Genomic DNA, 17335 nt, shown 5'->3' on the forward strand with positions numbered 1-17335 from the left:
CTTCTCATTTCCTTCCTGTATAACCTCACAACATCTTTATAGTCCTCCTGAATTGCCTGCTTCTTCTTCATAGACTCCTTTTGTTGTTTGTTTCTTGTTTGTTTCTTTGTTTGTTTTTTGTTTTTTTGTTTTTTCCTTTTCTCAAGTTCCAGAAGCTTTTCTTCCCTGCTAGCATATCTTTCAGAACTTAGGGACAGCCTGCTCATGTGCCTTTAAGGTTTCATTCTTGAAAAATGTCTAGTCTTCCTGGATCCTTCTGCCCTTTAGAACTACTTCCTAAAGGACCTGTCAACTAGGTCCCTAAATGGGCCAAAATCAGACCTACAAAAATGCAAAACAGTAGTTCTACTACTGTATATGCAAGAGTATGAAAGTTACACACCTATCTTTTCCCTCATCCTCTTTTGCAGGTTTTTCTGCAGTGATGTTTTGTTAAATGGTTTTTCCCACTGTATATTTACCACATTGTTATGTTCTTTATATATACAAGCTTGTATTGTTATGTATATACATGTATGCGTATGCTTATGGTTCTAAATTTGTACATCAGAGACAGTGGCTGCAGGTGCTTAATGTCAGAACAGTGACGTGCTCTGCTTTAAGTAATAACTGTGCTATATTGCCTGTCAACCTTCAGAGTAACTCATGATTTAGGGATGTACAGTTTCTCTTTCTCCCTTTCCAAATACAGAGTATTGTTTTATGGACTATTTCCTGTTTCTGGCTCAACCTCTCAATACACAGCTAATCAGGATGAGGGTATCACTTAACGCGGTAGCATATTTGGTACATGGATGTTGTATTCATTGACACAATAAACCTGCTTACTACTAAAATATGGATTTTAAAGAACGTGGATTAGATAGGCACTTCAGCAGGCTTTTGAAGGTTCATAGATGTCTTCCTTTGGGACGCACTTGGGGCACAGCTGCAGAAATTGGCCCATGAGCCCCAGACTGTTCTTAGTTAGTCCTTAGCTTGTGACCCAATTGTTTTGCATGCTCTCCTCAAGCATTTCAAGTCAACTTTAGATTTGAGGAAGGAGAAGGCCAGGATTCTATCCTGTCCCGACTGAAGCCCTGGAAGAAAATAGCCTGTGTTTCTTCTACCCTACAATTCTAATTGCTCTAATTTTAATGACTATTCTCATCCATGCTTGCTACCATTAACACAGGGGATCAGGTTCTTCCTTTGAAAATATCCCATTTTCCTGCACTTTAATTTGGCATATTATCTGACTCTGAAAACTCTCAGAGGGATAAATTTCCAAAAAGATGTTCTTACCTGTTTTGCTGTTTTACATTCATAGAAGAGTACTGAAAATACCCATCATTTGCCCATTTGATGGCAGAATAGAGAAATGCTGGCCTTTGTGCCATTAATTCTCTGCAAACAGGCACCATTTGTGTTTGTATTAGCATGTATTCATTTTTAGAGACATTCAGTCCCCCATGACACCTTTCACTAATATTTTTCTTCTGCCAAGACTGTGACAGAAGTCAGGTTAAAGCAAAAGAAAGCATTGGGGGGAAAATGTGTAGGTAATTAAATGTTGCTGGGATTTCAGTCTTCTGTCATTCAGTTATTTCTGGCTCCTTTTTGTTGCTTTTTTTTTTTTTTTTTTTTTTTTTTCTTTTCTAAGCTACAAAAACTCCAGAAGAAAAGTACAAAAGGTGTAAAGATAACTGTTTTATTTAGGCAAAAAGGTGGCTATTTTTCCCCAGACATGCAGAAGGTATTACAACAGGATCAATTCTAAGTTGTCTTTTAGCTTAGCCCAGCTTTTTGGCCTGATGCTTAAAACTACTTTGCAGTTTCTTATGTCTGCACAAAACTCCTGAACATAAGTACTCAAAAGTAATCCATCGTTTGGGGGACTACATTGAAACCTAGATGTTTTCTGGGGAACCAAGCATTTCAAAAAGTACTGAATCCTTGATTTCTGACAGTCAGGTACTTTTGAGCTGTGTCAGGCTGAACAGCTTGAACTGCTGCTTGAGTCTTTTGTTTAATACTCTCATCTTCATCTATCTCAAGTTATGTGGATAGCAAACCTGAATTTTGTTTTGTTGCTGATAACTATCATTGTTCTGAGATGAAAGAAGTAGCTTTGATGTGACATTGTTCCAACACACATAAATGAGTGGGATGGAGAACCTAATGACTCAGAAATGTAATTGTCAAATTCTTAAATTGTTATTATTATGCCAGGTAACAACATTTTTGTGGCAGAGAGTGGCAAGGAAATGGGGATATGTTTATTGTGTGAAGGAATCTGCATTTGCATTATTAGAACTTCACTCCCCAGCCCTGAGCTATCAGTTTTCCACTTTATTATCCAACAGAGATTGGCACCATTGCAGAGGCTTTTTGTTCTAGTCTTTCAGCAGAAACAATACCTGCTGTTACTCCCAAGAAGACAAACTGTCTACTGTGCATGGTGTACTTGACCAGCAGCATACAGAGCACATCCGTTTGCCAAGGCAAAGCACATTGTAATTCAGGAGCTTACAAAAAATAAAATAATAATAATTAAAAAAAAAAGATCAATTTGGAGGCTTGTTACAGATACTAAGAAGTTGTCTATGTGTATGTATTTCCTTAGCCTACCTAAGACCTGAGGTGCGTAGAGTAGCCCAGGAGGTTTAGTGCTGTGTGAAGACAGCAGTATATCCATGCTGACTGGGTGGTTTTGAATGTTCCCACCAACACTGTTGTATGGGTCTCACTAAAGACCATGGGTCTTACAGTTTTCATGAAGATCCAGGACAAGGTGGTACTGCAGACCCCTTAGGTCCTTTGTCATCCTGTCTTCTCATAGAGCCTGCATGTACTCTTCTTACCCACTGAGGAGCAGGCTAGAATACCATATAAACTAGAAGTTTCAGCAGTGGCTTGGGAGCCTGCAGTCCCTCTTAATTATTTGAACTCTGAGTGAATTTTGTCCTTTGATAACACAGATGCCATGACTGCCTGAAGCACCAGAAATGCTGGCACTCTGTCTGTAGCAAGGCACTGCAGCTGGATCCCCCTTTATCCAGACCGACGGAGAACAGACTCCTGCCAACAAAAGAAGTCTGTTTGAGAGTAGGAAGCTTGTACACCCAACAGAAGAGAGGTCTGAGTGTCAGTATCAAGCACGCCACAAAGCCATGCCAGAGCTGACAAAGGACCACAGTCAAATGTAAAGTGTCACAAGAGCCAATTAAATGCTTTTACAGTTTAGTGCTTCACAGTCTGGGAGAAGAGAGTGGGCCCAGAGGGCAGGCTTCATAGAATTTGCTTTTGGTTTCTCAAGCACATTGTTCTGAAGATACTTACAGAGAATTGCCTTGGTGAGTTTTGATTTATAATGGCCTGTGCAATCACTTTCTGCTGTAGTATTCTTACCCCCTTTCACAAAACATGGCAAATCTTTCCCTTGGAAATGCTAAATAAGCTATCCAACCAGATGATATGTGGGAATCTTTTAGAGAAAATCTAGTATTTCAGTAGTAACCTGCTATAGAGCACTGCCTTGAAAAAGTCTTTTTTTTTTTTTTTTTTTTTTTTTTTTTCATTCTCCTCCATGAATTAAGAGCACAGGTATGCAGGAATATAGCAGAAACTCATTCTTACTTTTGCAGAAGATCGGCATATGAACCCACATATAGGAAAACTAAAGGAAAGCATGAATAAGATGGATAAGGGAAGATGAATGATTACAAAAGCCTCTTCTGCAGCAGGTTTTCTCTTGTCATCTGTCTATAAACTCTTTGAACTTAATTCTGTTTAAATATTGCTCTTTACAGAATGATAGAGTCTGGATTTGTGTATCGTCAGAGAATGAACTAGATGTGGCTTAGTTTCCATATATCTGGTCTTTCTTATGTTGGCGCAAACAGTAAATTTGTTGTATGTATGACTGAACCTGCAAAATTCAACCTTTTAATGCAGGAAGATTAGTTCTAATGAAATTTGCCTATAAGGATAGGAGTTGCCTTTTTCCCACATCCAAGACTTTAATGTATCTATAAATCCTCATTTAAAAGTTGCAGCTTTTAAATGAATTTAATTACTTCTTTTTAAATCAAGGGCGGTTTCAGAATGAGGTCACATTTATTCTTTTCCCTGAGGGAAACCTGAGTAATAGGCACTTATCTTGAGTTTCTTCTGCTAATAGATGTTTGCTGTTTGCTTCTAGAGCTATGGCTGAACCATTGACTCCCTAAGTACTGTGTCCAACATGCTGGCAAGGCTCCATGAGGGTCATTGTCTCGGTTTAAACATAGTAATAGCTGAGAATTGTGACTGCCTTGAAATGCTAGGCTGATGGGGCAGATACCAGACAGGATCTGCAAATCAGTTACACTGAATTACTGAGCTGGCCAGCCACATCCTTATTGTGCTAGATGGTGGATCTCAGTCACTAAAGTGGTTATTTTTAACAATTTGGCTACTGATCAGTGACAAAAGCTTGTTTATGCTGCCTGAACAGCTGTAAGTTGCTCTTGGCTCAAGTGTCAAACAGGCCCATTGGCTGCACATGTCACTAGGCCTAGCTAGCACATGCCACTTCTACCAGCACAATTACAAATTGCCTTGCCATTGTGAAAATCATCTTACAGTTGCTGTTTGTGGTGTGGCTCCACCTAAATTCTGTGGGGTAAGAGGATCCAGCCTGGTGCTTGGTGCTGCACAAGAGCATGCCTGTCACAGGATGGTGTCGTGTCTGGAGGCAGCCTGTGCTAGGTAAATGCTGAGGCTGGGAAGTGTCAGCACGAAACATAAAGTGAACTGGAAGGCAGACACCACTGCAACAGGGGCTGTACGTCCCTATATCACAGACACCAGTCTGGTTCCAGCTTGCAATACAGCCTGAAGCTTGTTCTCTCCACAATAATTTAAAGAGTACAACAGCTCTTCGCCCTGATTGTAAAATAGTGTTTTGAACTCAGCTGAAAGAGTGGCTTGGATCCAAAACTTTCTTCAGCTGAGCAGTGACAATCTACACAAGTCCCAGTTTGAGCCCCACATTAGTTTCCAAGTGAAGGGCAACTTTGTTTTTCTCAGAATCTCAGAACTCCTTGTGTTTGAACTGCAGACATGCCCTTTGAAAAACAGGGAGATTTATTTATAATTGGCTAGATTTGCAAGCTCGCTTTATTACATTATTTCCTGCCCAGGGTTTCTTAATACTGAATAGAAATGATTATGAAAACTTCTTACTTCAGGGCATTTCCAGGCTAGCAGGGCTGAAGCAGAACCTGTCATTGCTGGTCCAGTTTTATTTCTGGAAAAATCTGCTAAACTGAGCCAGAGTTCAAGTCCAGAAAGGGAACATATACACGCATAACATTCATGCACGCACTCAGTGAATTTGTTCCAACCCCCGTCATTGGACTTGAAACCTAATGCCTTTAAATTATGCATAAGCAGTTGTTCTGTTAACTTGATAACCTTTTTTATTTTTTTTTTTTTCTTGCAAGGTCTTGTAAAAATTTCTTTATTTATATATCTCAGAGTCAGGAATATCCCTATTATTCTGTTTTGCCAACTCACTGGCTGTCAGTGGAGTAAAACTGGGAGTGGGGAAGAATCAAACTCAGCATGAAGTGTGGGACTTCAGCCTAAAATGTAATATGGAATCTTTACCTCTAAGCAGAACTGTGATATCTTAAGCCAGAAAACAATACAAGCTCTGCCAGCTAGGGATTAGCTGTTATTATTCTGGCTTTTTGTTGCTAGCTTTTTATGCTAAACCCATAAAGATAATAAAAAGTCTTCCCACTTTAGAGTATATATTGTCATAGGATGAGATGCTAAACTGGGCAGGGAGGTGATACTCACCTGTGCCTTCCTCACTCTAGTATTGCATAGCTGATATCTTCCATATACTGTGAAAAGCCAGTGACTTCCAGAGCTCTGCATGTTCTGCCTCTGCTGCTTTATGAGCATTTAACCACAACAGCAATATGCTTCATAGGAAGTCCTTTAGGAATATGTAAAAACTTCATCCTAAGTGTACTGAACTTACAGGTGAGTTTTCTTTATTTTAATGGGGTTTGGATTAGTCTGCCAGGGAACTGAATGGAGCTGCCTCTGACATTTTGTGTGGTACCAATCTGCTGTTCAAGCCTCGTACCACACTTCAGCAATTTGAAACTCTGAAGATTTCAGTGTGGAAAGTCTGTGCTTCATTACCCTTCTTTAAGTGGAGGAAACTTAATGTGTAATAGAAATGAATATGAAAACTGCTTACTTCAGAACATTTCTAGGCACAATGTGTTGCAGTAATCCATTTTCATTCCTGGTAGGGGCTTCCTTCCCAACACTTTATGGATTGAAACAGACTTCATCTCCCTAACCCCCCCAGGATATATTAAGATTAACACTAGAATGCATTGGAAAAGGAAGTTTCCATCCCACAGAAACTTCAGAATTTCAACATTGGTTCCAGTTACAAACTAAGATGAGGAGTTGATATTTCAAAGCTTTTCAAAGTGAAATATTCCCCAGACCTTTGATTCACAAATGTCAGTGTTTTGTTTCAAACTGTGTCCACCAAACCTTTGCTCTGAGCTGTGGGTCAGAGGCACAATATCCCTATTCACTCCTTGCCTACTGACCCAGGCAAGCAGTATCTTCCATGGTGCTTATTTTCATGGTGAATCTTTAACCAACTCTGGTCAGGTCAGTATGTCCGTATGTCAGTGGTCATCTAGAAAAACAGGTTTTCTAGCTCTGCAGTCTAAGTTAACCTACTTTTCCTGAAAGCTGGGTCTCTGCTAGTGTGTTGTATCTTCAGCATAATCCATTGCAATGACTATTCCAAAACCTTTAGTTCTTCATTTTGTTCATGTTGTTCATTTTGTTCAAGAAACACCTCTGCCTTCCTTGCTAACTCTCTGCAGACCTTGGGAGTGGTGGTGATATATTTTTACCTGGACCTTCATCCTTCATTGTGAGTTAGTTCTCTGCTGCCTTGTTGGAGCAGAGATTTGGACAGAAATGTTAAGGACGTTACATATTCTCATTCCAACACAGCCAAACTTAAGTTTCTCCTGCTTGTTGAGGCAAAAGTTATTATTCCTCTCAGTAACTCTGTATTTTTTTAGGAGCACTTTAATATTTACTTGTCTGATCTTTTATTTTTATAAGTGTCCAACCTATAGACTATTTTCATGTAAGAGATAATAAAAAGTAACACAAGAGATTAGGAGTAATGCTTTTTGGTTCTAAAGCTTTGAGGACTCCATTGCAAAGCCTATCTGGCTTTTTACTGAGTGTAATCATCTGCAAAAGACTGAAGAAGGATTTCTCTGAAGAAGGACTTCCCTCAGTAAGAAAGGGGAAAAACAACCAACCAAAACAAACAAACAAACAAACAAACAAAGTGAACAGTGAAGTGAACTTGTAAATATTTTTTCATTCAGGCATCAGTTAAATTAATCACAGAAGAACCTTTCCCTAAGCCCCAGCCTGACCCTCCTCTGTCCCAGCTCCATGCCGTTCCCTTGGGTCCTGTCACTGTCCCCAGAGAGCAGAGCTCAACGCCTGCCCCTCCACTCCCCTCGTGAGGGAGCTGCAGGCCACAATGAGACCTCCCCTCAGCCTGCTCTGCTCTGGGCTGAACAAACCAAGGGACCTCAGCTGCTCCTCATATGTCTTCCTCTCTGGATCCTTCACCATCTTTGTAGCCCTTCTTTGGACACTCTCTAATAGTTTTATGTCCTTCTTGTCTTGTGGTGCCCAGAACTGCACACAGTACTCAAGGTGAGGCAGCACCAGCGCAGAGTAGAGCAGGACAATCACTTCCCCCCACCGGCTAGCAATGCCACGCCTGATGCACCCCAGGGTACAGCTGGCAATTTTGACTGCCAGAGTATGCTTCTGGCTCACATTCAACTTGCCATCAACCAAAACCCCCAGGTCCTTATCTGCAGGGTGTTTCTCCATCTTCTCATCCCCCAGTCTGTATGTACGAACAGGTTTGCCCTGTCCTGGCTGCAGAATTGAGCACTTGCACTTGTTAAACTTCATGTGGTTGGTGGTTGCTCAGCCCTCTAATTTGTCAACATCTCACTGCAGGGTGATATTTGACCATTTTGACCATTTCCACAGTTTTCCTTTTTTTTTTTTTTTTTTTTTTTTTTTTTTTTTTTTTTTTGTTTTTTTTTTTTTTTTTTTTTGGTTTTTTTTTTTAAATATATATATTTATATATATTGTTGCTTGGAATCTTCCGTAATCACTCATAAGGATTTTAAATGAAAATTTAATACATGTTCTAACAGCTCTGAATATCTATTAGGACAGATAGCTAGTATAGCTAACCAAAAAGCCACCTGGGAAATTTGCGGAGAAATAGTAAATTTATTTAATTTTGTCAAAGATTCTGAAAGTATACGGTTATCTGAGAGACGTTACCAAGTACAGGAAGATGTACATGTTCTGTGCATGCTATTTAAATTTTGGTGTTCACCTGAGGCCTCCATTGTATTTAATGTTTCCATTTGAAATACAGCATTTTCAATAAAATAATTATTTTTGTGCCATACAATGGCAATGAATGTCTGTCTCAAAAAGAACAATGAACTTCAGTATGTCTTCCTTTTACACCTGAGATTTTCCTGGTGGTTTCCTCTACAAGTTGTGACCTAGCCCCAGATTGCTCAATTTATAAATTTACTTTAATCAGAATGCAGCCCATGGCAACATGCAAGTTGATGATTCACAAAGTTAAAAAAGGCTTTAAAGTAGTAAAGGCTGTTTTTGAAATTGTTTTCCTCATCTCTGAGTTTCAAGTTCAGCCCTTTTCACATTCATGCAGTTTGTGTGTTCTTTTCAAAATAGGTGGAAACGTATAGATATGGATACCATTCTAGACTGAATCATTGAATTAATATAAAATATGTTATGGACAGGTATGGAAGGGAATTCTGGCCTTTCCAATTATGTATGCATTCTTCAGCAGGACACTTCTCACCCTGGAGGTTAGTGATCTGTAGTGGTGCACTTGAATGAAAGTCATCTGAGTTGTAGGCATTGTGTCAGACAGTTTAAATCTTACATGGTATGACTGATAGAGTATATCTGTAATTGGAAGCTTTGTATAGTAGTCATTGTCAAGATAATCTTAATTTTGTTGCAGCTGTCTAAGCATTATTTGCCATGGTGGTTTTAATGTGATAAAATATCTCTTGCAGTCTGGGTGTGACCAGTTTCTTAAAGAAATGTATCATTATTGCTTGACTATTACTCCATTAGCCTATGTTAGTTCCCATGGAGACATTATAATGTAGTGCAGAAGCGTGGTAGACTGACCCAGTTCTAACCCAGTAGAAGTGGGTAAAATCAAAGAAATTTAGCAGTTGTTTTCATCAACCCTTAATCTAAACCTCTAATGTTTGAAATTAAATTAATTATATCAGTATGACAGATAACCAAGGAAAATGTTTTTCTTTCACTAGTAAAATAATGATGTTAGAAATGGGAACTGAATTGCTGAAAGCAAATACCAAGCCTTAATCAAGGCCTACATTTTCACAGCAGAAAACAGAGGAAGTGTCAACATGACAAGTACAGCTAGCACTAGCAGGGTTCTGCAATTGGGCACACACAAATAAGACATGGTAGTCTGATTGTTTAAGTGGGCAAGTTACATATGCAGCTTTTATGAGCCTGGAGGAAAAGTGTCCTACTTGCTCTTAACAGTTTCTAAGAGTCAACTTTCTGATTTTAACTGAAGCTCACTGATGGAGGAAATTTTAAAGCTGAACTTAGCACTTTACTTAAAATTCTCCCCATTTATAGATACTCTCTGGCTTAGTGTTAGCACAAACTCCTTAGAAGCAGAACTTATACACATTTATTTTTTCATTGCTTACTTTACATGCCAGAATGCTAGGTGGCCTTTCATTTTCTAATATATTTAAAGATAATTATAATGCTGTATGGACTTGCTTAATTTATTGAATTTCAAGTATTTGTGTATAAAATTCATAACATGGATCCAGAATTCAAAGTTCAAAGAAAAGGCCTATATTAGCACTGTGCTAAATAAATTTATATTCCATTTATTTAATTTTAAACCTATTAAATTATAAATTTGTATTTGATTATCCTGGGAACTATGTTTATGAATTGAGATGCCTAGCTTACTTATTTAAGTTTTAAAATTTTGAACAAAACAATTTACACATAAGTGTAAAACCAGTTTCTAAGCAGGTAATTAGACTTCTGACTCTAAGTTCTTTTGTTTAACCGTTCCTTCTGCCTTTATCAGATTTTTAAGTCTGAACACAGGCTTTGACTGTGTGGAGTAGGGTTATTGTCAAACATAATTAAAACCACATGTTTTTTCCAAATGTATAGCAGGTAAAATTTCCCTGCGATCTCAGCCATTTTACTATTATTTATCTGTGCTGCTCTGTGCTACTCTTTTCTCTTATCTATGTCTGTTTTCTGAGTATCTGTCTCCCTACCTACTTCAGGTATTTTTCATTTTGAAATTCTTAAGAAGTACAACTTCTGATAGGATCCTGACCACGACATGTTGACTGTGCCCTAAAAAGAACAATCTCCAACAATACTCTTTTCTTTCTGTGGACTGCAAAAGCTATTGAATACTAAACTGCTCACTATCTCATGTCTGAAACTCCCATCCAGATTTGCTCAACCTCTTTCATTGCTAATGTACTTTATGGCCCTCTAGAGATGCTGAGAGAGAAATTGGCAGTAATTAGTTGCAGAGATGGATCGAGCAGTCAGTCAGTAGGTGTTCACATTGAACTGCACATCTTTCTCTCTTGCCAGATTGTTGGCTGTGACCGCCAGCTGGGAAGCGCTGTCAAGGAAGATAACTGTGGGGTCTGCAATGGCGATGGGTCCACCTGCCGTCTGGTTCGAGGCCAGTATAAGTCCCAGCTCTCAGCAAATAAACGTAAGCTGTCCCTTCTAGTAAAGTGCCATCTCTCCCCTTAGTGAAATGTATATTTCTTGCCAGGTATATTTCACTCCACTCTTTCTCAGGCAGTTGAGTGATCATCATCATACTAGATGTCCCCATTATTTCTTCCCTCTTGGGTTAAGTGACACTTGTTCAGACTATAGCTCTGGCTTTGTTAAAGCAAAAAGGATTGTGGAGAAGTGTCACTAGTGTATTCCCTATCTTACCTCACTAGCTGTTTGGGAAAAGCCAGGGAAAGAGAAGAGCTGGCTTCACCCACGTTGTTCTGGTAGTATTAGCTGACTGCATAGGACCCAGTCCATGCTGTAGTGAAAGCATTGTCTTATCCTGCCCCCAAGCAGAAAGGAATCCTGAGTGGGGATGGTGGTGCCAACCTGACACAATGCTCCATACCAAAATCTATACCAGAAGCACAGCTTCTTCTGCATGCTAGCAGTCAAATTGTGCCTGCTTGAAAGGGTACAAACACTCATGGACCTTCCCAAACTGTCTGAGCCAGCTTTGACTGGAAGTGATGAAGTATCATGAGTGTGTTCCATTGATGGGGTTAATTTATCTGGACCCCCAGGTAGGCTTATCAGCCTGGTTACACTACCACAGAGGGAACTATAACTGCTTTGGTATGAGAGATGAAGCATGTCTGGTCACTTTGAAGGAAGGGTAGAAAGGTTGGCATGCCCTTATACCTAGGTAGATACACCTAAAAAAAACGTTAGCCTGTAAGTCTGCCCCCATCTGTAATCAGTGGCATTAGAGTTTACTCAGACCTGCTCTTACTATTTTTGCGTATTTCTTTCATTACCATGAAAATGTACATGACCTGAAAGCTTAAAGTAACAGCATAGTATCTACTGAAGAGTGCATGTACAGTTGTGGGTTCCTATACAGACAGCATTCAGCTTGTGTAAAGGGTGGTGAGAGGAGCTTTTTACAAATTGTTGTGCTGAGCTACAGAGGACAGGACATAGAAGAGTAATTAGTACAAGAAATGACAGATGGATAAAAGGGAGAGAAGGAGAGAGGGAGATAAGAAGGAGGGAAAGCAGGAAGGCGGGAAGGCAGATAGAAGAGAAAGAGAGAGAGAGAGAGAGAGAGAAAGAGAAAGAGAAAGAGAAAGAGAAAGAGAAAGAGAAAGAGAAAGAGAAAGAGAAAGAGAAAGAGAAAGAGAAAGAGAAAGAGAAAGAGAAAGAGAAAGAGAAAGGGAGAAGGAAGGAGGGAAGGAAGGAAGGAAGGAAGGAAGGAAGGAAGGAAGGAAGGAAGGAAGGAAGGAAGAGAAAGAAAAAGTATTCTTTCTTGAATATAAATAATCCTCATAAGAGTTTCTTTTCTGAGGCAGAAATGAATTTGGTGAGCAAAGGAAATATTTCACATAGATATAGGAATGGAATTTCACCTCTCTGTAGCTGTTTCTCCAATGTGCATGAACAAATTTAGAAAGCTCCAGGCTGCTTGAGACTTGATAGTATCTGCAAATTTTTTTGGCAAACGCCTTTTTTATGCAATAATTCATTATTTTTCAGTTGCTTTGTGGTAAAATGGTGTTCCTCTCTTTTCTACTGAGAATAAAGGCACCAATATGCTATGCGCAATACTAAGATGCTAGTGAAATACAGTCCCTAGTCCCAGTCCCAGTGGTTTGCTGTTAAAAATTGTTATATACATAGAAGAGTAGATGGCAGAGAGCGTTGTCATAGAGGGAGACAAATGTGAAAAAAACATGTTAGAAATAGATTTCTCAGACACATTGACTTGCAAAAATCACTGTACAGAACTGAAGTAGATAATCAGACTATGTACGCAGTCCACGTTAGCCATTTGACATTATTCTTCCCCGTTTTGTAAAGATATATGATATTATGCAATGCAGTATGAATTTTGAATACAATAAAAAATAAATAAATAGCAAAAACAAATATTAATTTAAGTTGGCTTTTCACAGATTTAAGGGCACACTTGCTTCAGATCCACATCACATGTGAGTTAGTATGAATTCTTTGTGCGATAGTCCTCAAAAAATGTTTTGTTCATTCTATGAAAATTTGGGGCATTTAAGTTCTGTGAGCTATTTAAAATCTAATCTGTGTTTATTTTCTGTGTTTGTTCTACTCAAGACTATTTAAATATCTGTCACTTTGGCATTTTGTCTGTGTTCTAGCATCTTGCTTATTTGTCACTGAGAGTGCATCCACATAAACTTTTCTGGGATCAGGACCTGATCTATTTCCTGAAATAACCAAATTACATTTGGCTTGCCAGTAGCTTAGTTACAAGTCATTTCTATGAAATGATGCTTGTTTCTTAAGAATGATACCAATTTTTTTCTTCGTACGAACAAGTCACTAAAATGCTATGAAAGCAGACTGCTTTGTAACAAAAGAAAAATCAGAAGGAAAACATGCAGCCATGACCAGACATCAGCCAAGGTATTCTGTGGGATCACCTTAGATTTTTATTTGTCTAACAGAGTATGGCATTCATTTTCAAGGACTGTATTAGGGAAATTGAACAGTGATCTTTATAGCAGCTCCGTCCCAATAGTCTCTGAAGTTGTTTATATCTCAAAACCACCCCAGACACTGTCTTGAGCTCATCATCCTGAATTAATTTTCTCTTGGTTTTCATATCCAGTTCCATTTTCCATGTTGTTTATATCATGCAAAGGCATAGGAAAAGGATAGTACAAGAAGTTCATAGAGCTTTTAAACACTTAGCATTTGTTATGGGAACAGCTTCCTCGGTATTTATAGAGATAGTATATGTCTCCCAGTGGTCTCAGAAACAGAAGCATAGGAGGGTAAGAGGCAATAGGACCTTGAATTCTCACCTATGTTTATGTGAAATGAGAAGCACCTGTGTCAGTGTTCTTATTTCTGTTCTTTTTTTTTTTTTTTTTTCAAATGTTACAAAAGACAGATCATCCTAGCAATATCCTTTGTTTGTAGTCCTAAGCCTGAGTGGTTCATTCGTTCTAAGTTTGTATAAAGTGAAACTCTTTTTTATATCTCCTTTTGGAAAGAGTTTATGTGTCTTCCTATGGAGATGAATTACAGAGCTGTAAGCAGACATCTTTGTATTTACCAAGTAGTTAGAAAGTTGCTTCCTTTAAGTGGGGGATGAATTCTGCTGATCACTTTGTACAGAGTTAGTATTTCTCTAAAACAGGAATTGACATCTAAAAGTGAAGTAGATTACTTTAAAAGTGAATTATAAAAGTTGCTATATTGAGGCAGAATAGATATTTATCAGATTGCTGTAGCCATGGTTGTCAAAAATAGATGCAGTTCTGGCTTTCAGCTAAATATCAGTAGTCACAAGAGAATAAAAATAAATATATTTTTCACCATGGGAACTGATAGCTAGACTATTTGGACAAAATCCGAATTCAAGATCCAAAACCAGAAGAGAGTGTTCTCTCAAAGGAACCTGATGCTTGTACCTGACATACAAACTTTGTTTAGATCCTTGCATCTCTTTCACAGCTCAAAGACACTGTCTTTTCTCAGTTATCTGGGACTTTCCTTTGCCTTCCTATGGATCTTCTCTGGATGAAACCAACTGTTTGTTAACCTACTTTGTAAGTCTTCTTCAGAGTGTTCTGCATGGCTGCTCCATGATTTGCCTCTCTACTTATTGTTTGATGGAGCTGTGATTAAATATTCCCATGCTTAGTTTCATATGTATCTTCACCAGAAATGTCTCCTTCTTATCGCTGTTAACCTCAGGAAATTATCCCTCACTGGCAGACACCGTGAAAACATGAAGCTCAATAGAAATAAACAAGAAATAAACAGAAATCCCATTGAGTGTTGTTATTCACATAAAGTGTGATAAGATTTTAAAATGAGAGCAACAACAAGATCAGATAAAATATGGCTCTTGCAACATGATGGGGCAGAAGAGACGTGTAAAGATATATAAGCCTACATAATCTTTTAAAGTGTTTGATTGTAGTGTGATAGTTCAGTGAGTTGTTAAGCACAGGGCTTATAACTGAGAAGCAGTCAAATATAATAAAGATATGATGCTGTTTTTAACTAAGACATGTAAAAAGACCATTAACACATTTTTTGAAAAAATAGAGTCATTGTTTTCCCAGACTCATTCCAATAAATGTGATACATACAACAAGATGATGTCATATTCATGGATTGTCCCCCAATTACTTGTCCTATTTGTTGTCATCTTGAATATTAGTACCAGGGTGGTAACAATAAAATCAACATTAGAATAGAACTGTTGTATACATTTTGTAAGACCTGAGTATTTCTCTTCTCAAACAGAAAATTTGAAATCTGTGTAGAAATGAAAGATATCTATCTTTGTTAATGAATGTGTTCTCAGAGATGTATATGAGCATAATGTGTATTGAACAAAGTTTAACTCCAGTGTTTCAGAAGTCTTGGGTGACAATGACACTTCTGGATAGCTTGAATAAATGTAAATCAGATTTTGAAAATGAAGACAAGGTTCAGAAGGTGTAGGGACACGAACACAGGGATTACCTCTATCCAACTCATGTGACACTGAGTAGTTTATCAGACTGTCTGCATCTCTTCACTTTTGGGATTTTAAGAGGCCACAGAAGTACATGGGTATTTCACCCCATAGAGCTCTCCAGTATAAGAGTCTCAGAAGTGCCTATGGCACATGACTGCGTTTAAAATTTAAGAGGGTTCTACTTCATGTATTTGAAATATTGTAAACTTGGATGAATAAACATTTTATTTCAAAATCCCTGTTTCCTGTGGTTTTCCCTTTTCCTGTTGATTCTCTTTACTCTTCAACTTAAAATGACAAAATTAGTAACTACTTTGCTGATAAATGAGAATTCTGATTTGTCTAGGTTGGAGTAGTTTTCCTACTTTGGTCTGGTTTATTTTCAGAAAGTTATTGTCCCAGTCCATACTGGATGAAAGATACTGCACTTGCATTGGTTGAATTAGCCTTACATGACAAAGTAACACACTGCTTTGAATGTGGAGCTACAGTTCTTGTTAGTGGGGATTACATGGCAGATGTGAGCACAGTTCTAATGAACAGATAGTGAAAGTGGCTTTGTTCCTCTCACATATACCACCTCCCCCAGAGATATTAGAAATGCATGCTTTTTCTCTCACAGGTAGTAGAATTAGGAGAAGAAGGCAGAGAGGGAAAAGGTGAATGAACAGTTTAAGCCAGCAAGTTAGTCCACGTCTGTTCACTCTGGGCATCCAATGCACTAACCAAGCACAGAATTTGAACATAGGTCTGTAGTGTCATGTCACTCCTTCCATTTCTGTCTCCCTTCAGGACATTACTAAGGTTGCTGCCTCTTCAGAAATGCTGACTTAACTGACTTTCACAGCAGTGTGCAATGGGCAACAAGTTCACTTGTCAGTTTAGCTCCAGTTGCAAAGTTCCCAAGGGTTTCATAGATGAACCCTTAGATCTTGCTCTAAGACATATTTACATGACAGTCTAATGGGCCTCTGTTTTTCCAGGGACTGTATGATGGTTGAATGGAAAGGGAAGCAGAATTATAGGAATTCTAGTCATTATAATAAAAGGTGTCAATGGGATGGTGTGCCTAAGGGCAGTTGGAGATCACCATATCAAACGGGAAGAGTTACAGAGAAGTTGTGGAGTTCAACTGAGAAAGAGTCAGCTGAAGCAAGTAGTTTGGTTAAACATAAAAATAAACCTAGGCTTCTCTGCTTCAACATAAACACCAATTCAAAAGCCTTGGGTGTTTGAATGGAACCATTGCAAAACAGACAGCTATTGGTTACTTTTGAAATCCAGAAATGGTTGTGAAGGAGATGAGAATAAAGCAAATCAGCATGTTTGTGTTCTTCTAAGTAGAAAGTTTTAAACTGTGTTTAACAGCAGGGTTCTTTTTCAGAAGATTTTTAATGTTCTCTCACAATTTATAGGTGTTATTTTTCAGTGTTCTTTTTGAAGCTGCTTTTCTGACTTTCTTTTAAGCACTTATTTTATTGGTTATTTAGCAATTGATGAGAATTTCTGTTTGTTTACTCCATACATTTTTGTATTCTCCACAGTGGATGATACGGTGGTTGCTATTCCCTATGGAAGCAGGCATGTTCGCCTCGTGCTGAAAGGACCTGATCATTTATGTAAGTAGAAAAAGTTAGTACAGATTTGTTTAAGAAAGCCTTGCTAAAACAGTGCTCTGTTTACAATGTGGTGTCTGGTTTCCCTCTCTCAGATCACTGATTTCAACACAGGGATGAGTCCTGCCCTCAGAAACTCTCCCCAGACCCAGCTGCATCAGTGGTACATGCTTATTTCAGAGCAGAGCTTGGCCAGCATTGCAGAATCCCTCTCCCTTCCATAATTTTTCCATCATTTTTGTTTGCTTATCCTTTGGCTGGCTCTCTTGGTGC

General features: G+C 38.6%; 1 protein-coding gene across 3 annotated transcripts in view; it reads left to right on the plus strand.

The window, feature by feature from the left end:
* The window catches only part of ADAMTSL1 (ADAMTS like 1), a 194545-nt gene that overhangs the window by 52100 nt on the left and 125110 nt on the right, over positions 1 to 17335 (plus strand). For all 3 annotated transcript variants that reach the window (XM_032206478.1, XM_032206480.1, XM_032206481.1), the window contains 2 exons: positions 10796 to 10922; positions 16991 to 17065. In XM_032206478.1, the coding sequence (XP_032062369.1) occupies positions 10796 to 10922; positions 16991 to 17065 (202 nt within the window). The remainder of the gene's footprint in view (positions 1 to 10795; positions 10923 to 16990; positions 17066 to 17335) is intronic.

This window comes from Aythya fuligula, chromosome Z (assembly GCF_009819795.1).
Source record: "Aythya fuligula isolate bAytFul2 chromosome Z, bAytFul2.pri, whole genome shotgun sequence".
Classification (NCBI taxonomy): Eukaryota; Metazoa; Chordata; class Aves; order Anseriformes; family Anatidae; genus Aythya; species Aythya fuligula.